The sequence below is a fragment of the Zea mays genome, chromosome 6 (genome assembly GCF_902167145.1).
Source record: "Zea mays cultivar B73 chromosome 6, Zm-B73-REFERENCE-NAM-5.0, whole genome shotgun sequence".
In the NCBI taxonomy this organism is placed as follows: Eukaryota; Viridiplantae; Streptophyta; class Magnoliopsida; order Poales; family Poaceae; genus Zea; species Zea mays.
In genome coordinates, this window is record NC_050101.1 from 174,244,337 (window position 1) to 174,266,281 (window position 21,945).

Sequence of the window (21,945 nt, forward strand, 5' to 3'; positions counted from 1 at the left end):
AATTAGTATTATAGTTATGTCGTGTCTAGTTCTTTTAATTGGCGTTCGAACCATACTAAAAATTAGGCATAACGGTCCGAACACTGGATATCTGTTTAGTGTTTCTTTTTGGAAAAGAAAGAAAGAAATATAGAAAGTTTCCTAGATGCCATAGTAGAGTAAAATTTTAAGGCGGAACTGCTAAAAGCATCTTCAAGAGTGACTAAAATCTATGTCTTACCTTTATAGAGCTTAACTTAAAAAAAGAGCTCCGCCTTATTTTACAAATTTTTTTATAAAAAATATATAGCACACCATAAAGTGACTCGAATATTAAAAACTTGAGAATACCTAGAGGCCGGTTGCATAGATGATCCTATGAAATTAACTCTAAACAACAAAAAGTTGATTTATAAAATGTGGTAGTGATAATTAAACCAAGTCATGATGAGAAGATAAAAGAAAGGAGAACTCTTCACTTGATTGCTCCTTTAAGATGAGTATTTAAACTTAGGAGGAATATTACAAGTGAGTAGAGAACTCAAGAAGACAATAATCGCAATAAGTAAAATGGATAAGAGACACAACCTCTAAGGATTTGCTGACAGAACAAACCTAAAAGATTGGAGCAGGATTGCTTTGATTTTGGCATTGTGTAAGGGGGTCGCTTTCAATGTATTTTAGGTTTCGACCGTAACCCAGGGGCGGAGCCAGCCCTTATTTTGGGGTCAGCCGACCCCGGTAATTTTTTTGAATATCTAATAGAAAACGATGTTAATAACAAAAGTTCTATAGTAAAGATTCAGTAGTTAATACTGATGACCCCGATAAAATATTTGCTAGTTTCACTACTGCCGTAACCAATGTATTTTTAGTACCGAACTTTAATTTCCGTTTTTTCTAAATTGTCGATGTCGTTTTCGTTTTCAGAGCTACCGTTTTCAATTTCGTTTCTAGAAAAATAAATATAAAAACAAAAATAGTCTTAGTGCTTTCGGACCGTTTTCACGCCTAGCTCCAATCTCTTTGCTGCCAAACCTAAAAGATTGGAGTGGGATTCCTCTTATTTTGACATTGTTTATGGGGGTCGCTTTCAGCAATGACTGCTGAGAAAACAAACATTCCAGCACACGGGAAAAATCATTGGGAGATCATGGTGGATTGGTGGTGTAGCGTCACACATCTTCTCTGCGCTCTGCCTATTTGGGAACTCGTTTCTTTTTTGCCCACGTTTTGGGGCGCGGCAGCAGGACCTAGGGCCTGTTTAGTTTGATGACTAACTTGCCACACTTTGTTTAACTTTTCTGTCTAAGGTTAGTTATTCAATTCGAACGACTAACCTTAGGCAAAGTGTGGCATGTTTAGCCACGAACCAAACAGCCCTCTAGTTTCCACTTCCCAGCACGGGGACGCGATCGTCGATCCTGATGAACCATCCCAAATAGACTGGGCTGCTGATCTGAAAGACTGGAGCTGGGAAGATGAGCACACAGTTCCTGCTTCATCGAGAAGCAGGTCGATCAGAGTGGCCGGGCCGTGTGAAGCCAGCCCTTCCGATAAATGCAGGAGAGACAGTACTGTCCTGTTCTATACTTGCGTTCATGGTAATGTAATCTTCCGTATTGATTTCGGTCGATTACCTTCTGCGCTGCATCAGGATTTGCTGGCACCCTGCGGCAGTCGATTACCTTCTGCAGTGCATGTCTGCATTGGTCAGTTCAGCGGGCAACATCTCCATGCTGATCAGCATCATCTCTCTTATCTGGTTCGTTTGAAAACAGCGATAAAAGAGGGCGAATCTGAGGTATGATTCTTCGCATGCAAGGTTGACTGGCATAAGGATTGTTGACAACAGCGCACACACACGAAAACAATCGGATGAAAATCGGTAAGCAATCCACATTCACTAAGCCAAGAATCTAACCAACATTACATACTGTTAAATTAGTTTGAGAGTCATAAAACTGGAGGGGATTGGAGGGGCCAGAATCCCCTTTTTATTCAAATTTGAATAAAAAGGGGATTTTGTACTCTCTAATCCCAGCCCTTAGGGTTCGGCATACAGGACCGTCAATTCCACGACTACCGCACAACAGGACTAGTTTGCCCTAAATCTCCTCTTAGCAAGACTGATGAGGAGGCAGCCATTGCTCGATCAAGCTCCTCGGTTGTGAAATCCATCTCATCCTCTTCCTTTTCCCCCTTTCTTGCTCGCGCCACCCTGAAGAAATTAGAATCCTCCTTTCTGCACCCACAGGAACAAAAGTCAGATCAATCGTCGTCTCATCCCAGGCCTCCCAAGCAACAAACTCCGGCGAAATAATAAATATGGAATTTTTTCAGGCGCACGTACCTCGTTCACCTTGTACCGGTCGAGGTTCACCTGCACGAGCGAACTCCCCGGGCAAAGCGTCTGCGCCACAAGAGAACGAAGCACACGATCAGCAACCAACAAACGAACTCAGATGGAGTCATCGGACATCCTGCGACGGCGGTTAGGAGATCGATCGAGATGACCGGCATTGCTGCCTGAGCGGTGAGACCACGCACCTCGATTTTGCGCTGGACGGTCTTGCTCCGCTTCGTGGGCCGGCGCGGCGCCTTGCTGCCGGTGATCTTGGTGAAGTCGGCGTCGATCTCCTGCCGAGTCAGCTTCACCGACAGCGACAACCGGCGGCTGCCGCCGGCGGCCGCGCTCCCGAGCTTCCTGGCCTGCCGTGCACGCAACTCGTCCACTCTGTGACTATAATCCCGCCACGACGTCCGCTCCCGCAGGTTCCACTGTTTCCGGGGAGCTTCCTGCGCAATCTCCGCCGCCGCGGGCGCCTGCTGCACCGTTGCGGCCGCTCGCGTCGGCGATCGGGTGCCGTCGCTGTCCTTGACACCCTCGGTGGGGGTGGGGGCGGCTGTGGCGGCGGGCTCGGACGCGACGGGGGCGTCGTCCGTGTCCTCCCGGGCCTCCCGGCAGAAGGCCAAGGGCTTGCGGCACCCCCAGCCGGCGGGGAGGTCGAAGCGGGCGAAGAGGAGCGGGTCCCTGGCGGCCCGCGATGAGGACGCGGGTGTCATGGCCGCGGCCGGCGATGACTCCATTGGCGCGCCGCCGAGGGGATTAGAGATAGAGAGGCGGCAAACGCGCGCGCGCGCAACAAGACGATGATGAGACCAGCAGCAACTAGGCTCGCAATTGCATGCGCTTCGCCTATATATGGATGGGGATGGAGGTCCTGGGTCCGGCGGCGCCTCTCGATTCCTCGCTAGGAAGAATCCGCGTCGCCGATCGGATTAGGAAGAGACGACGACGGGAGAAATCTTGCAAGGCTGCGACGATGCGATGCGAGCAGCGAGGACGAGCAGACGCCGCGCGGTGCGGTTTGCTCTTCTCTTCTCGAGTTCTCGTTCTCGCGTTGGGGGCTATCGGCCTGAGGCCTCGGAGTTTATAGTCCCCACTCGATTCCGTTGCGCCTGGCCCACGCCCACCGGCTGCTGCTATGGTGACGCGAAGCATGGAGACCGTTAGATTCTGATCCGATGGCTTTGGGTGTTGGTCGCAATGTGAGGAAATTCGCCGACCGGTTTTTAACCTGGGAGTGTTTGCCGTCATGAATGCGTCTCCATCACATTCCTCTTTTGAGAAGGTTTTATCTCGGAAAAAGAGATAAGGAAGGATTTTATCATAAGGTGCCATGAACATATTTTCCTTTCATCAAACCAAGGCATCTTTGTCAATCTGCGCCTCCTCTCTGCCTTTACGGATGTACACAGTGATGACTTTGCTCTATCGCTATGCATATATCAAGATAAAATGCCATAGTGAGTTAGTAAAACTTTCAAGAGATCGATATGTTTCTGTAGACACTGCCAGGTTATAATAAAGGTGTGCAAGATGTCGTGTATTTGTTGTAGCATGATGGTGATGGTTTTGGCCCCTCGCTATACATGTGTCGAGACCCACTATCACGTTTTGTTGTAGTAACGCTTCCGGAAGATCGATACATGCTTTTGTTGACACTACCACGCCAAAATGAAATCAAACTCTCAACTATAAGCATCCGACGAACCGTTGTAGCTTCACAGTGACGACTTTGCTATATCGTTATGAATATGTCGATATAAACTAACACACGCTTATGAAAAGATCGACGTGTGCCTATATGGACACTACCACATCGAGAGAGAAAATCAAGTGGGCTCGATGTTGTGCGTGTATTCGCGTGCCTAGATGAACTAACAAGTTTTGTAGAGTAACGCTCCAATCTGTTGTTGTGGATGGAGAATTGTAGATGGTGCCATGCCAAAAATAAAAAATCACATGCTTGTTGTTGTGGATGGAGAATTGTATATGGTGCTATGCCAAAAATAAAAAATCACATGCTCGGTGTTTGCGCATATGTTATAGGGGGTGTTTAAATGTACTAGAACTAATACTTAGTTGGCTAAAAAATATTAGTGAAATTAGCTAGCTAACAAATAGCTATCTAACTATTAACTAATTTAACAAAAATAGCTAATAGCTAGATTATTAGCTAGGTGTTTAGATGTCGTAACTAATTTTAGTCACTAACTATTAGCTCCAGTGCATTTAAACACCCACGTAGCTTCAAGCCTTCAACTATCATTAACTTTTAATCCGAGCATTACTTTTCTAGCTTAATTGAGTTCTGGCAGCAATCAAATGAAAAGCAAAAACCACACCTCACAACAGAGACGCTCGGTTATCCTTTCATATATTATTATGCAAACATGCCATTTAAAAGAGAGGCCTCTAGTATAATGTTTTTACCTACTTCCGATTAATAATCATCGGAATACTACTAATCGATCAAACCATTTTATCAAAAAAAAGTTGGTTAACCAAAATTTCCATGATCTGTTCGATGAAGACATTGATTTATTCAGTGGTCGGCGGCTTGTTTGGTTTTAGGTGTCGTTAAGCAATTTAACCAATCTGCCTGTGGCTACTTACTATATTACTGAAGTAAAACAAATCGCGTGTTACAGTGTAGAATAAGCTTGAATTTGAGTGTAGCATCAGACTAATCCCGTAAAATTGAATCAGTTGATGGAGCTGCATCCTATCTATTCACGAGAACAAAAAAAAAAAGCATAGACGGTAACGCATAGAAATCAGCCTATTGTTTAGGCCTTGTTCCATTTTTTTTACACCCAAAGGGAATAGAAGGTGTTTGAGAGAGATTAAATCCCTGCATGTCAAGTTTTGTTAATCTGAGTCCGTTCCAAATCTCCCTTAATTCCTACGATTTAGGGATGAGATGAATTACCTTATCAGAGACGAATTTATGTGGTTTATTGAGGACTTTGGTTACCCGATTCTGGTAAAATAAGTCCTTTAGAGCAAGTTTGGAAAGCTAAATCCTCTTGGCATCCCCTCGTTTCTCAGGATGAGTGGCCACAATGATGTTCTCAGTTAGATTTGTTATCGTATCTTATGGAGTTACATGTGATCGATCGACAGATCAAGGGTGTGGCCCTGAAGCACGACGACGTAGGGTGGCAGCAGGGCAGAGGAAACCCACTGCCGCCGGCGCCTCCAACACCCCAAACAGACCGGCCTGGCTGGCGGTGCGCCCTCGCTGCCGATTCGTGCGTGGCAGCGCAGGCGACGCGATCACGCAGCCACCGAGGCAGGCCATGGCGCCCAAGCCGCGGGACGGAGCGCCAGAAACCGCCCCACCGCCCATCCATCCGCTTCCATCCATCCATCCACTGGTGATCGGATGCTCCGCGCCGGCCCCGGACCCGGTGGTGGAGCGGGCGCGGTGAACACACCACACCACAGGGGCTCGGCCTCGGCGTCCCCTCACGCCTTTTTTGAAAACCTCACCCTCTTCTCCTCCTCCTCCCCCTCCCTGTCTCGCTCGCGTCGCCCCTCCACTGCACCCGCCTCTCTCCCTCCTCTCATGGTCATCATGGCCGGTGCCTCCGACCGCCGCCGCCACCACCACCACGACCACCACACAGCCACGGCCAAGCCCGCTCCCCCCGCCGCGGCGTCTCCGTCCCCGACGCCGGCTCCCGCCAACCGCACCCGCCTCCACGACTTCGCCTTCCCGACGCAAAGCTGGGGCGCGCACCGCCTCCTCCGCTGCTCCAAGGACGTCGGCGGCCCTGCGTCCCCGCCGCCGCACCCGCAGACGCCGTCGCCGGACAAGGAGAAGCACCAGCAGGCCTCCTCCCCCGGCGCCGCGGCCGCGTCGCAGCCCCCGCGCCCCTGGAACCTCCGCACCCGCCGCTCTCCCACCGCCGCGCCGCTCGCGTCGAGATCGGACGCCGCGGCGCCGGCGGGCGGAGCGCAGCCGCCGCAGCTCCAGTCGCCGCCCCCGCCGGCCGCGCCCACGAAGAGGGCCTTCTCCGCCGCGCTCAGCAGGGACGAGATCGCCGAGGACTTCGCCACCATCCGCGGAACCCGCCCGCCGCGCCGGCCCAAGAAGCGCCCGCGCGCCGTGCAGCGCCAGCTCGACGTAACGATTTTCCTTCTCTACCGCCTCTAGCACGTCCTGGTCTGGTCTGGCGCGCGAATTTTCGGCCGCGGTTGCTCAATCCTGTCTGGTTTCGCTCGTCTTGATTGATTGCAGATGCTGTACCCGGGGCTGTCTCTCGCCGACGTCAATCTGGACTCGTACAAGATCGAGGAGGTAAGAAATCGTTTGTGTCTCCGTTGGTGTTCTCCCACTTATTTTCCCCTTCACCCCCACACAAAAGTTGGTTCTTTTCTTCATGTGCCTTTCTCCTCCTGCAGCAGAGGTGATCGGCGCCCTGCTGCTGCTGCTGCTGCAAATCGGAGGAGCTTTTCAGATGTTTCCAGCTGTCCCTTTCTTGGTGCGATGGCTAACATCGCCATCCCATGGTTCTTCTAGTTCCTGTGGATTAGGATGCCGAACGCTTGATTTCCAGTGCTAATCTGTACAGGGAGTCCTGCTATTAAGTATATGATAAATTAGTTATGGGGCCGCTTGGTCATGCTCGTGCTTCCTTATCTGATGTTGAGTCTGGGGTATTATGGTTCTGGTAGGATTGGCCGATTGGGTAATGTCCTTTGGCCATGAGAAGCTGTCATGGGATTGTACATGGTTCTAATCTATGAAATGTTCCTGTTTCTCTCATTCAAAATTCCAACAAGTAAAGTGCTGATTGAATGGCATGGCAATTTCTTTGGAGAGTTTTTTTTTTGCCCCACCCGTTCAAATTTCTCCTTTCTGGATTCACTGATGAAAACCATGTCACTTAGTTGCAGACAACAGGGGGAGACAGCTCTGATTCTACTCCGCCAGAGTATGAATTCTACTTGCGTGAAAGTGATGGCACAGAATACTTGTACTGGTATATAAGGAACGTGGTCTGCCAAAATTCTACTTTGTATCCGAAATCTGGCTGGTCATCATGCAACCTATATATGCATCTTATATTTCTGCAAGTGTAATGCGCACAAATGTCTTCTTTTGGAGTTATTAATATATTTACTGAGGGTTGTTCGGTTGCGTCTCGATCCAAGGGGATTAAATCGCTTCCTAGTCAAAATTGAACAGGAGGGGATTTAATCCCCTCAATCCCCTTCGATCCAGACACAACCATTTTGACTAGGGAGAGATTTAATCCCCTTCGATCAAGACGCAACCGAACAAGACCTTATGATCCAGGCACACTCTCTTCGCTAAATGCATTTGGTACAGAATTGGAGCTTTGGATGTTCATTTCACTTGAGCACATTTCTGATGTGAAAAGACTGCCTGGTTGGTGTAGGATAATCCTGAATCCGTATGTCCTGGGTTCATGAGCCCTTTTTCTTTTCTTTTCCCGTTTTTGGTGAGAACTTGGATGGCATTGTCCGCTATGCTGTGTTGGTATAGCCAAGCTTCTTCACGATTTATTCATCTGGTGAGATCATCTTTGCACCTGTACACTTGGTAATGCCCTATGTCCACGTAATTGACTTGGTTCAGAATGCTGGATGTTGCTGTTGTGCAGGGCACCTGGTCTGGTTTCTCTTCATGGCAACCTGAAGTTTTGTGTTCTAGACTTGTGGTGTGGCAAGCAAATCTGTATGGTGAGGCAGCAAGGAGAACTTTGGTAGAGTGGGAGAAGCACAACGCGAGATGTCAACAGCGTCCTCGTCGGCGGGCATAGTCGATGATGGCTACGCAGCCGGAGCCCCGACTTCGGCGAGCGCTGCGTGGTGAAACAACGGGTTAACTGTGCTGTAGAAGGAAGACGGAGGAGCCATGCGACGGCCGCGCGCGCGCGGCTTCCTCCTGTGAGTTGGTTCTGAGCTTGGTGCACCCTGCGCCGCTCCTCCCCCTCTTCTTCGTCGTCTTCACACCCGCTGTCCTCGCTTCTCTCCCCCTCTTCTCGCTTGGTCTTCTTCGTGCTGAGGGATGGATTTGTCTCGTCTGGACTTTCGGCCGGGGTGCTTTTTGAAGCTGATGTTTGGCGCCGGTTTTCCTCTCCTGTTTGCCCCGGAAGCCCGCGCTCCCCATCGGCATTCTGGCTTGTTGTCTCGTTTGGAAGATGTATCTTCAGGCTTGATCCTGTCTCGGTTGGTCATATCCTTCAAGCTGCTTTTGGTGGTTCTGCCAGGGGATTCATGGTCCTCCCGCTTGCCGATCGGGTTTTCCGTTTCTCGGTTTCCTCCAGGGATGTTGGGTTCCACATTTACAACTCCAGATGCATCGCTCGTTCTGAATTCAAAGCTTTCTTCAACTTGTGGAACTCGGGTGGACCAAATTGGAACTATGAGCTCAAACTATTCCTTCAGGAGGAGAATGCCAACTGGTGGTTTGTCTCGGGCAGGAAAAAATCTCATTCGCTGATGTGGTTAGGCGCCCGCCTTTGACTGGTGCAAATGTTGTCCCAGTTCGTCGTCACCGTCGTTCTTTCTGTTCAGCTGGAAAATTGATTGCTCTGAGGACTTCTGTATAGATTGGGTTTCCCCTTCGGAGCTCGGGGTCCGAGGTCTCCTGCCAACTCTTCGACCTCGGGGGCCTCGTCGCGTGATCTTCGTCGTGGGTCTGCCCCTACGGCGGGTTCTCCCAGGCCTAACGAGTGCAGGAATGGGCGCGGATGTCGGGGCTGTGATGATTGCTCCCTTTCAAATTCAAAGTCAATCTCAAATTCAACTGTTGGGCGGCATTGGCCTCGTAGGTTGCAGTGGCGGCCCATTCTGCGTAACGGGCCCCTCAGGCCTGGGCTTGGGCCTGGAGGGATGGATTTGTCGGGCTCGGTTACTTCAGCCTTGCTCTGTCTTTTTTGTAAAGCCAGGGGGCATTTGAAATTGTTCTGCAAACGTAAAAAATCAGAATTTGGTTTCCCTCTCTCCTCGTTCCCTTCCTTCGAAAGTTTCTGCCCTTTGGAAGGGTCTCCCCGTCCCTTGGACTTCGGGTCCTGGTTCCGCTCGTCCTCCCGGTCTCTGACGGGTGGGACTCCACCTTCATTTGCCTCCTTCCGTGAATTCGCCGAAGCGGTTTCCTTATTAAAAAAATCCGAACAGGCGCCAGAAACGTCCTTGGAGCTCGCGTTGGGTGTCACTTCAACAAAACCCCAACCTGCTTCTCCACCCTTTGCTCTCCGGCGATCGTCTGAGAATCTGTCAATGGCGTACCGGCTCGTAGACCCGGGGCCGTTCCTCCCTCCAGGATTCAGCGCCGCGGTGGTCCAGCATCGTGGGATTATGGTCAGGTCAGTTTCGCAGCGTTTGCCGCCATTTCACGAGGACTGGGCGATTATAAATATCCATCCTTTACCGGAGCACGAGGTCTTGTTCCCTGCGGTTAGGGATGTGGTCAGAGAATACCTTGTTGAGCATCAGAGGGTTGGTGTCCGCGCCATTCAGCGCTCACATTTTGGACAAGTGTTGGTGCAATTCCGTAGTGTGCTGGAGCGGGATAACTTGGTTCTTCTTGGTCCCCAGCAGTATTTGGACGCTACTTTCACCGCGGTCCGTCACAATGATGCATGGAACCACCGTGCCCTTCTCTTCAACCATGAATGTTGGCTTATGCTTCTGGGGTTTCCCTTGGATTATCGTTCTTCAGAGTATCTGCAGGCCGCCATTGGGTCGTTTGGGAGGTTGATTCTGTGGGAGGAGGACCGAAGCAATATATCTAGAACCCTGCTCCGTGTTCGGGTCACTTCGCTTGAGGAGGTTCCCCAATTTATTGTTTTCTCGGAGGCCGAGGGTTTTGCTGGAGATTCCTGGACGGTGCAATGCGAAATTATCCAGCAGCTTATGCTTGGCGGTCAGGCTCAGGATGAGGACCCCATCCCTCCGCCACCTGAGGATGGTCATCAGCTCCCCCTGGCCTTCTTCGGGCTGGGCCAACCTTTGCCCCCGGCTGGGCTTGACCTTAACTTTCCTCCGGAGCCTGAGGGTGGAGTGTTGCCGGCTCAGCAGGATGACTTGGGGCATGGAGAGTGGGATCAGTGGATTGTGAATGAGCAGCCCATTCAGCAAGACCCTCAACCCCCCTTGCCAGATGAGCAGCACATTCAGCAGGAAGAGCTGCAACACAGCAATCAGCATTCTGGCTTGTCGTCTGATAGCTCCATTGGTGCTGGTCAGCTTGCACCCCCCGCGAATGGTCATCCTGCAGTAAATGGTCATGCTCTGATTGGGAACGGAATGGAAATCAATGCTGCCCCTTCAATGGGCCACAGGAGGTTGATGGACCGGCACCTCAGGTGGATCAGGCCCAGGATTTGGAGGTTGTGCCCCCCCAGGTCCAGGTGGATGTGCCTAACAACATTCACCATCAGAATTTGGAGATGAATCTCATGCTACATCAGGATTGGCAGCCTGACCCCGTCTTTCAGATGATTGAGGAAAGAAATAGAGCTGTCCAGTTCTCTAGGCTCTGGGCCAAATTCTTTGCTCCGGCTGGACCGACTGATCACTCGGTAGGTGTCCCTGAGAAATGGGCACCTTTTTTTCTTTCGAATCTTCTTCAGCCGGAATCTTTCAACTGGTCAAAGACTTTTCTTCTGTCAGGTATCCCTTTAAAGTTGCAGGAGCAAGGAGTGAATTCTATCCCTTTTGTGGTTCCTAAGGATTGCCCAGTTGATCCCTCCCTGGGGGATGTCACCTCTGGGGCCTCCAAGGATTCCATTGGTTCTGGTGGGCTGACTCCAATCATTGTGGAGACAGGGCTCAGGAGAAGCAAAAGATTGAAGGAATCACGTGACGGGTTCAGGCATGGGGCATGTCCAAAAAGGAACTGCCTCATGTGCCAGCATAACTTCGATGGCCCACCCCCGCTATCCTCCAAGGTGCTGCGGAATCTGGGAACCAGGCTTTGCAACCTGTCTGAGGAGGACCTGTCTGAGCAGAGGTTGAAGCAAAAAAATCGTCTGTGGGACCTGTTGGGCCGCGGAAGGTTGACAGGAAGGATCTGGCAGATGAGAAAACTGACGACTCTTCTGATGAGGATCAACAAGATAATCATTAGGTGGATGCTGGGGGATCTAGGCTTCTGTGTGAGCCCCATTAACTTTTGGATGTACTTGGTTCTTCTTTTGGTTCTTGCAGGTCTTTTGGACTATGGGGTGGCACCTGGGCGTGCCTGTTTTAATACTCTGTTAATATGTGGCTTGTGGACTGACCTGGATTTTATCCACTCGTGTGGATATGTCCCAAAAACTTCTGGTGTTATCAATGAGTAATCCCAATTCTGTTAACTTCATGGAGTGGTCTGTGCTGAGCCACAACGTTAGAGGAATTAACTCTACCGCCAAATGGAATGCTATTCGTTGTTCTATTAGAGATGCGGGTTGTGAGGTTGTTTGTTTGCAGGAAACAAAGAGGGAATTCTTTGATTTGGCCTATCTTAAAAACTTTTGCCCTGCTCCTTTTGATTCTTTTGCTTTTGTTCCCTCGATGGGGAACTCGGGCGGATCTGTTATCATTTGGAAGAGCTCTAGGCTTACAGGAAATGTTATCTTTCAAAATAATTATGCCCAATCGGTGGAATTCACTTCAAACTTGTCGGCCTGCTCCTGGATTATCACCAATGTTTATGCTCCTTGCACCCATCATGGGAAAATTGATTTTTTCAACTGGCTGCATAATATTTCTATGCCCCCTGACAAACTTTGGCTTCTAGTTGGTGATTTCAATTTAATCCGTCGGCCGGAGAACAGAAATAGAATTGGGGGGATATTAACCTTATGCTGAAGTTCAATGAAGCGATAAGCAATTTAGATTTGATTGAAATCCCTCTTCACGGACTCACGTACACCTGGTCGAACAGACAACAGGAACCACTGCTTCAGAGGCTTGATTGGTTTTTCATCTCGCAAGAATGGTCGACTGTCTTCCCAGACTCCTATGCTAAGACAATGCCGCGGGACATCTCCGACCATGTTCCTTGCTTGGTTTCATTTAAGTCCAAAATTCCTAAACCTACGATATTTCGGTTTGAGAATTTCTGGCTTGAATTGGATGGTTTCATGAACCTTTTTCAAGCTACTTGGAATGGGATCCCTAGCATTCCCGACAAGGCCAAGAATCTGACTGCCAAGTTCAAAATTGTTAGGAAAGTTCTGAAAGAATGGCAGAGATCGCTGCCAAAAATAGATATAACGGTGAAGAACATTAAGTTGCTAATTGAGCTTATTGACATCATGGAAGAGCACCGGGATCTTTCTATTGAGGAATGGAATTTCAGGGAAATCCTGCAACAAAAGGTGGCTGATTTGCTTAATATTCAAAAAATTTATTGGAAGCAGCGTGCGGCTATTCGGTGGGTTACTGAGGGAGACATTTGTTCTCGCTTCTTTCACGCCCATGCCACCATTAAACACAGGAAAAATTCAATCTCTACTTTGACTGATGACAATGGGACCATGTTCTTTGAGCATGAACATAAGTCTGATCTTCTCTGGGAGGCTTTCAAGTGCAGACTGGGGTCGTCCGACTTTTCTGATATTGGGTTTGACCTATCAGAAATTTTAACTTCCAATGAGCAATTACAGGGGCTAGATCATCCATTTTCTAAGCTGGAAATTGATAGCATCATAAAACTCTTACCTTCAGATAAATCCCCAGGGCCAGATGGTTTTAATACAAACTTCATCAAAAAGTGCTGGCATGTCATTGCCCCCGATTTCTATGATCTGTGTGATAAATTCTTCCATGACCAGGCTTGCTTCAGAAGTATTAACGGGTCATTCATTGTTTTGATTCCAAAGATAGAGAGTCCTATGAAGGTGGGGGATTACAGGCCAATTTCTCTTCTAAACAATAGTATGAAAATCTTAACGAAGTTGTTGGCAAATCGTCTGCAACCGTTCATGCCCCGGTTAGTTCACAAGAATCAGTATGGTTTCATCAAGGGAAGGTCCATTCAAGACTGCTTGGCCTGGGCCTTGGAATATATTCACCTTTGTCACTCCTCGAAAAAAGAGATCATTGTGCTCAAGCTTGATTTCGAGAAAGCCTTTGACATGATTGAGCATGAGTTGATTATCTAGGTTCTGATCCACAAAGGTTTCAGCCCTAAGTGGATCAACTGGATCCGGAGCATTCTTCATTCTGGCACTTCCTCGGTGTTACTTAATGGAGTTCCTGGTAAGCCTTTTCATTGCAGGAGAGGGGTTAGGCAGGGCGACCCTCTTTCACCCCTGTTGTTTGTACTGGCAGCTGACCTTCTGCAGAGCATCATCAATAAAGCTAGGATGCAGAATCTTCTCAAGCTACCATTGCCAGACATTGGTGAACAGGATTTCCTGATTATTCAATATGCAGACGACACTCTTCTGATTTTGGAAGCATGCCCTAAGCAACTTTTTTTCCTCAAGGCAATCCTCAACTCTTTTGCCTCTTCTACTGGCCTGAAGGTTAACTACAACAAGTCAAATATGTTCCCTATTAACGTGTCTCCGGATAAAATGGTGATCTTATCCCGAACCTTCAATTGTCAGATTGGCGAGATGCCATTCACCTATCTTGGCTTGCCTTTGGGCCTGGTGAGACCTAGAAAGGAACACTACTTACCTCTTATTCAAAGGATTCAGAGGAGGCTGTCTTGCTCTTCAAATTTTTTGTCCCAGGCTGGGCGCCTGGAATTGGTAAATTCTGTCTTCTCAGCCTTACCAATGTTCTTCATGTGCACGCTCAAGATTCCTAAAACCATCATTAAGAAAATTGATATTTTCAGAAAGCACTGTCTGTGGAGAGGAAATGACATCAACTCCAAGAGGCCACCTTTGATTGCTTGGAATTCGGTCACTCAGAGGAAAGTGAATGGTGGCCTGGGAGTTCTTCGCTTAGAAACGCAGAACGAGGCTCTTCTAATTAAATTTTTGCATAAATTTTTCAACCACAGCGACTTACCTTGGGTACATCTGATCTGGAACAACTACTATCTTACTCGAGGTCTCCCTGGCAATAGAAGCGTTGGATCTTTCTGGTGGAAGAGCATTGTAAAGCTTCTGCCAAACTTCAAAGGACTGGCTATCCCCGTCATTGGCAATGGCAGCTCAATTTCATTCTGGGATGATCAGTGGAGTCAGGGCATCCCGAGGCATATTTTTCCAGAGCTCTTCTCCTTTGCCAAGAACTCAAAAATGACTATCAAAGAGGTCAAGGATCAAGAGCAGTTTCATGGTCTTTTTCATTTACCTGTCTCTGATCAAGCGTTTGATCAATTTCTGGTGCTCAAGGGGTCTTGGGAGCAAATTGTTCTTAATGATGTTCACGACCGCTGGAAGTACATTTGGGGATCGGACAAATTCTCGTCCCAAAAAGCTTACAGATCTTTCAGGGGCCAGATGCAGACTCATCATATCTACAAACTAGTTTGGAAAAGTAAATGTCAGCCTAAGCATAGAGTCTTCTATTGGCTGTGGCTTAAGAACAGGCTAAACACCAGAAATATGTTGAGAAGGAGAAACATGGAGCTAGATTCCTATTCTTGCGAAAACTGCCTTTGGCAAAGAGAGGAGACCCTTTATCATCTTTTCCTCAGATGCAACTTTGCGAAAGCCTGCTGGAACTCAATTGGCATTACCCCGCCCAGAATTTCCAACCCTGAAGAAGCATCAGTGAACCTCAAACACCAGCTCAACGTTCCCTTCTCTATGGAGATCATTATTCTTATGACTTGGAGCATCTGGAAAAGCCGAAACGAGTGACTGTTTTCAAACAGAGATCCCTCCGTGCTCCGCTGTACTCAGGAATTTAGTAGAGAATTGCGACTAATCATTCTCAGAGCACGGGGAGAATTCGACACCTCAATCCCGAATTGGCTAAATTTGTGGCAAACATAGAAATAGCTCTTCCTTTTTCTTTCTTTTCTTTTTCTCTTCTTTTTATTGATTGTAAAAGGATCAGGGCCTAACCTTTACTTTTCGCTTCCTAATAAAATGCGCAGTAGGGGTTACCCCCTCCTGATCCTTCAAAAAGCAAATCTGTATTTCTGTGTTCTTTGAGAATTCCACCCTGAACAGCGGGCCGGGGAGGGACCTTTTGCACATTTCAGGTTCGAGCCGTCCATCCACTGCGCATCTGCGAAATGTTCAGAAAGTGCCTGGTTGGGCTTAGAAACTATCTTCAGGTACTACAAGTTACTGTCATTTCAGTGGACCTTGCATATTGACAGTGTTTTGTTTATAAATCCCGACTCTGTCCAGACTCTGTTCTCTGACTCACTGCAACTGGTAAACTAATCCGCATGCACATCTGCTCGAAATGTTTAAAGTATATCTGTGCACTCTGCTGCTTCATCCATAGGTTCTTCGAGTCCGGGAAAGTGACGTCGTCGGCCCTACCAATGTTCTTCATGTGCACGCTCAAGATTCCTAAAACCATCATTAAGGAAATTGATATTTTCAGAAAGCACTGTCTGTGGAGAGGAAATGACATCAACTCCAAGAAGCCACCTTTGATTGCTTGGAATTCGGTCACTCAGAGGAAAGTAAATGGTGGGCTGGGAGTCCTTCGCTTAGAATCACTGAATGAGGCTCTTCTAATTAAATTCTTGCATAAATTTTTCAACCACAGCGACTTACCTTGGGTGCATCTGATCTGGAACAATTACTATCTTTCTCGAGGTCTTCCCGGCAACAGAAGTGTTGGATCTTTCTGGTGGAAGAGCATTGTAAAGCTCCTGCCAAACTTCAAAGGAATGGCTACCCCAGTTATTGGCAATGGCAGATCAATTTCGTTCTGGGATGATCAGTGGAGTCAGGGCATCCCGAGGCATATTTTTCCAGAGCTTTTTTCCTTTGCCAAAAACTCAAAAATGACTATCAAAGAGGCCAAGGATCATGAGCAGTTTCATGGTCTTTTTCATTTACCTGTCTCTGATCAAGCGTTTGATCAATTTCTGGTGCTCAAGGGGTCCTGGGAGCAAATCGTTCTTAATGATGCTCACGACCGATGGAAGTACATTTGGGGGTCGGACAAATTCTCGTCCCAAAAAGCTTACAGATCTTCCATGGGCCAGATGCAGATTCATCCTATCTACAGACTAGTCTGGAAAAGTAAATGTCAGCCTAAGCACAGAGTCTTCTACTGGCTGTGGCTCAAAAACAGGCTAAACACCAGAAATATGTTGAGAAGGAGAAACATGGAGCTAGATTCCTATTCCTGCGAAAACTGCCTCTGGCAAAGAGAGGAGACCCTTTACCATCTTTTCCTCAGATGCAACTTCGCGAAAGCCTGCTGGAACTCAATTGGCATTACCCCGCCCAGAATTTCTAATCCTGAAGAGGCATCAGTGAACCTCAAGCATCAGCTCAACGTTCCCTTCTCCATGGAGATCATTATCCTCATGACTTGGAGCATCTGGAAAAGTCGAAACGAATGGCTGTTTTCAAACAAAGATCCCTCGGTGCTCCGCTGTACTCAGGAATTTAGTAGAGAATTGCGACTGATCATTCACAGAGCACGGGGGGAATTTGACACCTCAATCCCGAATTGGCTAGGTTTGTGGCAAGCATAGGATTAGTTCTTTCTTTTCCTCTTTCTCTTCTTTTTATTGATTGTAAAAGTACCAGGTTCTAATCTTTACTTTTCGCTTTCTAATAAAATGCGCAGTAGGGGTTCCCCCCCTCCTGATCCTTCAAAAAAAAAACGAAGGAGCTTTTGGTCCTCTTGTCGTCAGCTAGAAGAACGGGGCTGGGCGCGGGTGTCGCAGTTGCAAGCTGCAAAGGAGTGGTTCGTTCGTACCCTAGTACTGTCGATGGTAGACAACGTTGTACAGTTGAAGTCACTGCATTGGATTTTCAGTAGTTGCAGGTAGAGCTAGCTAGCTAGCTAGCGAATGTCTTGTTACTGATGGTGACGTGGGAATGCGACGCCTCCGTTGCCTATAGATTATTTGGCAGCTCTCAATGAGCGAGCAAATTAGGGTGGATGTGGATTTGCCCAAGTCACTAAAACACATGTCCACATTATTAAGTCATTATTTGATATTCATCTCAATTTATGTGTATTCTCAATCCATGTGGATTGACGTGGAATAGAGTGTAATTTGAACTAATTTAGACCTTAATCCACATCAATACATATCGATTGAGGCCCCGTTCATAAATATAAATATATAACATCGTTGATTTTTTAAAAAAAAACTTTGACCACACGTCTTATTTAAAAAAAGAGATATAATTTAATTTTTTGTGATTTGTTTTATCACTTAAGGTAGCATGTGATTGACTTAAAATTTTACATTGTTGAATAAATATTTTGAATAAAACAAGTGATCAAAATTTTCAAAGAAATTAAGCGATGTCATATATTTGTAAACGGAAGTAGTATCTAAATTATTTTCAGTCTTGGTATTTAACAATTTAGGAGACTAAAATTAAATAAATTGAAGTGACTAAAAATTAGTCTGTAGAAACTAAACACGGGTAAGTCAACTACGCCATCAGCATACAGATCACAGAAGGTTCAGTATTCACCATCCACACCTCCCACTTTTTCTCCAAACCCTAAACTCCAATTCCAGTCCGGCTTATAAACTATGAGGGTGTTTGGTTTGAGGAATCATTTTATCCAAAATGTAGTGATAAATCATGGGTCCATTCCTCAAATTTGGTGGGATGACCTCATTCCTCATATTAGTACTAACTAAATAATTATAAGGAATGAGGTGATGATGAATCAGCTCAATCCATTTCACAAACCAAACAAAAAAGTGAGAAGTGAGAAGATGATGGACTGGATCATTTCTTAAACCAAACGGCTTATATATCCGGCGACCGCTCCCTCACCCTTTGACCCCGAAACCCTTCTCTGAAGCTCAGGATCACCTCCTTCTTGTTCTTTTTTGTCGAAGAACGAAGCCCCTCTCACCTTCATCACGACGGAGCATGATCGGACGCCTCCGCGCACTGGCTATCTCTCGTCCATTATCTGGGCCTCGGCCCAAAAACATCTCCCTTCATTACCTGGGCCTCGGCCCAAAAACAACTCCGTCGACCCTCTGTTTGGCGTCGTCTTATTTTTTTTCTTCTTTTCCTTTTGGCACGACTTCGCCTGCGCTCGGCTTTTCCCGTGAGCGCGCGCGAGGGGTGAGACGTCGGCGATCGGCTGCTGCTTGTGTTGTGTCGCCACCTAGTCAGGAACACGTTCGCAGATTGGTTAAAGAGACATCACTAGGATATATGAGATGGAAGAAAAGAGGCGTGTAACTCTGGATAGAAGAGTTATAGCCTTCATCCGTCACGGTACTCCCATCAAGTCCGCCAGCAGCACTTCCACTTGCTAACGACGGACGTGTAGATAGATCAGTCCTGAGCCCTTGCATTTTGCAAGATGTGGTCCAAGAAACGGTGAGCTGATGATGATGGCCGCATATATGAGCACCAGCTCTGAAGCTGCAGCACGACATGGAAGTAACTGTATTTCAAATGGCTAGGCTTCTCCTCCACTCCACGCGTGCGTCCTTGCTCCAGCAGCTTCCCTGCTCTGCTCCCCGTCAGTCAGTCAAAGCTGCGTGCGCCGCCCACTGGGCCTGGCCGCCCTAGGTTGAGCTGGTCTACAGTACAGCAGGACAGGAGTACGTCCTACGGCTACGACCATGCCTACTGTAGTAGTGTGACTATTCCGTTGCTGAAATATAGGGGAGCTGGGGTGGCTGCAAGCGCAGCCGGTGCCGGAATGCTCGTGCACTTGGCACTGCTACTCTGGCACTGGCAGTGCTCCAGTGTATAGTATACTCACTATACTCTACTAGATGACTCGATGAATATGTACATTAGTGCTGCCTGGTTTAGGGTACACAATTATCACGGTTTTGCGCCGACGGTCGTCTAAAAAGCCAGCCACGGAACAGAGCCCCCCTCCGCAGCGCAGGGTTGCACAAAAAACAGGGGTCGTGTCGTGTCGTGTCAGGCTTCCGATCTCGTTCTCGGGTATACCTGGTGGAGGAGCAACTTCTCTTTTTTTAAATCCGTAACTGTTCCTTAGTGAAACATTTGATAAAATACTTCCTGCTTCCCATCCCGATTCTAACATGTCTCAGCGTCCAAATCCATCCCGTTCTTATGATTAGCACGGACAGCGCACGATGAAATGATGAACCGTACACCCCGTTATAATTAATGCTCCAGTATGTATATTTTGCTAGTAAGAACAGGTCCATGTCTTTCGAATCGGGGCGTGCTACGTCTTTCTTTGTATATGCATGCCGGTGCCAATGCCCGCGCGTGAACTGTGCGACGGTAGTGGTACGCGCACCCACGGGAACAGTCTTCTACTACTTTAAAAAGACTTAGGGGGTGTTTGGGAACAAAGTTTTTCTGCAGTTTTGGAAGAATACTGCAGTATTCTCAAATACTGCAGTATTATATACATAATGGTGTTTGGCAAGCTGGGTAAAATCTCTGTTTTCAAAACTGAAGTATTGCAAATACTATAGTTGTTTTAAGGCATTCTAAACTTAGCTCTGGACCTCAGTTTTCAAAACTGCGGTATTATAAACTACGGTATTGTCATAACTAAAGTATAGTATAGGATTTCAAAAACTGTGGTTTTCAAAAACTTTGTTCCCAAACAGGGCCTTAAGGTACGTTTAGTTTAGCCTTTTCAATTTATTTCTGCTTTAAAAAGGCAGGAGCTGAATAAAGAGGTTTAGTTTATCTTCTACTACTTTGGAAAATAGATTTTTTAAGTACGAATTTGAAAAGCAATTAGATCCTATTTTGGTGTCTATACAAGTTCGATATATTAATAAAGAGCCACGACAAATATAAAATTAGAAGAAGACTAAAAATAATTATGTGTTTTAACAAATAAAAATAAAAGTATATTTAATTAAATGTTATAACAAATAAAGTGTTATAACAAATAAAATAAAAGTATCTTTAATAAAAGGATATTAATACATAGTTGTAAGATTGATTTATTAATTCAATATATTTATGAAGATATACGGCAAATAAACAGCGAGATATAATTAAAATAATTATTGGGTGGATTAATTAAAATAAAATAAACAAATTTAAATAGAAATCATACACCAAGTGGACTCTAGTTTTATCCGTAAAAATACGAGGAACACAAATGTGATACCAAATTTTATTCTATATACACTGCTTAAAAGATATAATTGAACAAAGTGTATATAAACAGTATGCAATCGGTCCATATGAAAGAACTCGCACCATTTTAAACCAAACGACTTTTGAATTTTTTACGGGCAGACAAAACACAACGGCTCTTTCCTAGCAAACAATTCATACAATTTTTCATAGCTCACATTTTCTTCTTCCATACGTACAATTTTGTTAGACCATATTTGAAATGAGAGAGCCTTTTCTATTCTATGGGTTTATTATGAACTCAAACTGATTATTACGTGGTCAATATACAATCATTGCAGAACTCATGAGTTTCACACACGCATATATATAAAGAGAGATAGTAAATGGATTTTTTTCAAAAAAAAAAGTCACGGGTCCAACATTACTATGAGTACTGTCCAGTGTCGGACTGCTAGTGCTTTGCAAAAAACTGGAAAACAAAACTTGGAATAGTGCAGATTGCTGTGGGGCAGCAGCATGATGAGATTCTTCGATGAAGAATTCAAAAGGCACGTGACGAAGCAGCATGAGAGTGGCAAGCGGGGGACACGAGTTCGACTGCTGGTTGGAGAGCTGCTCGAATGACAGCATGATGAGATTCGACATTTATCCTACGACGTTCTTCTCCCACAGTGAATGACAGCACTGTTTAAAAAACTGCAGCTGCCGAATGGACTGGACGGTGGCAGGCAAACCACGAGCGGGGATCGCAAAAAACCCAGCTTGCCTCTAAATTCAACATTTTAGGGCTTGTCCGGTTAGCACTCAATCCATGTGGATTGAGTGGGATTGGATGAGTTTGAATCCCAAACAAGTTAAACTCCTTCTCAATTTTTTCCAATCTCATCCAATCCATGTGTATTGGGAATAACCGAACAAGCCCTTAACTGGATTATGTTTTTCGTTCGAGAAATCATTATTATTAATAATAATAAGAGAACGTCGGCTCACTGCACTTTTGTTTTGTTTGAATCCCAGCCAGCGAGCCAGGCACGCGCAGAGACACCGAGAGAACTGAAAAAGAAAAGAAAAAGAAGCGGCAGTAGGAAGCAAGGAAACTGGAGCCGAACTGCCCTCTGTTTTCCTAGCTGGCAACAGCAAGAACACCAGGCACCAACTCACGCGCCCAACTCCCCCCCTGATCACACAGTAAGCATGCCGGGATTACCATCCCAATCATCCCTCCGTGCCGTGGCTCCAGCGATTACTTTTTTTCTTCCTAAACCCTCCTGCAGGGAGGCCCTGCCAAACCATCCCCCACCCTCCGTTTTTTTTTAAAAAAAAAATAAACTGGAGAAGCCAGCAGCACACAGTGGTACCAGGAGATGGAGCAGGTGAGCCGCCGACGCGAACCCCTTGCTGCTTCGAGGCGAGAAACGGAAATGCAGAGTGCGCTCTGGGAACAGGACAAACGGTGGCGAAAAGATC

The 21,945-nt window shown here is 46.8% G+C and overlaps 2 protein-coding genes across 5 annotated transcripts; one reads left to right on the forward strand and one right to left on the reverse strand.

The window, feature by feature from the left end:
* Positions 1-1,851: 1,851 nt before the first annotated feature.
* On the reverse strand, positions 1,852-3,385 carry LOC111589522 (uncharacterized). The gene is made up of 3 exons (XM_023300331.2): positions 2,530-3,385; positions 2,333-2,392; positions 1,852-2,224 (listed from the first exon to the last, which is right to left on the reverse strand). The coding sequence occupies exons 1-3, from the start codon at positions 3,067-3,069 to the stop codon at positions 2,210-2,212; spliced, it is 615 nt and encodes a 204-aa protein (XP_023156099.1). The 5' UTR covers positions 3,070-3,385; the 3' UTR covers positions 1,852-2,209.
* A 1,976-nt stretch (positions 3,386-5,361) lies between these two features.
* LOC103630694 (transcription initiation factor TFIID subunit 4) lies at positions 5,362-14,282 on the forward strand. Of its 4 annotated transcripts, none has more exons than XM_035960242.1 (3): positions 5,362-6,458; positions 6,573-6,632; positions 6,737-14,282. In XM_035960242.1, the coding sequence occupies exon 3, from the start codon at positions 9,197-9,199 to the stop codon at positions 10,757-10,759; it is 1,563 nt and encodes a 520-aa protein (XP_035816135.1). In that variant the 5' UTR covers positions 5,362-6,458; positions 6,573-6,632; positions 6,737-9,196; the 3' UTR covers positions 10,760-14,282. The 4 variants fall into 4 exon arrangements, with proteins under 4 accessions (XP_035816135.1, XP_035816136.1, XP_008649972.1 ...); XM_035960243.1 differs by having other exon boundaries at positions 6,740-14,282; XM_008651750.4 differs by having other exon boundaries at positions 5,363-6,458; positions 6,740-7,475.
* The last annotated feature ends 7,663 nt before the right edge of the window (positions 14,283-21,945 follow it).

Coding starts and splice junctions, on each gene's coding strand:
- LOC111589522 (XM_023300331.2), bottom strand. CDS start 3,069: ATGGAGTCATCGCCGGCCGCGGCCATGACACCCGCGTCCTCATCGCGG. Junction 2,393..2,529: donor CCGTCCAGCGCAAAATCGAG/GTGCGTGGTCTC, acceptor CTTGTGGCGCAG/ACGCTTTGCCCGGGGAGTTC.
- LOC103630694 (XM_035960242.1), top strand. CDS start 9,197: ATGGATTTGTCGGGCTCGGTTACTTCAGCCTTGCTCTGTCTTTTTTGT.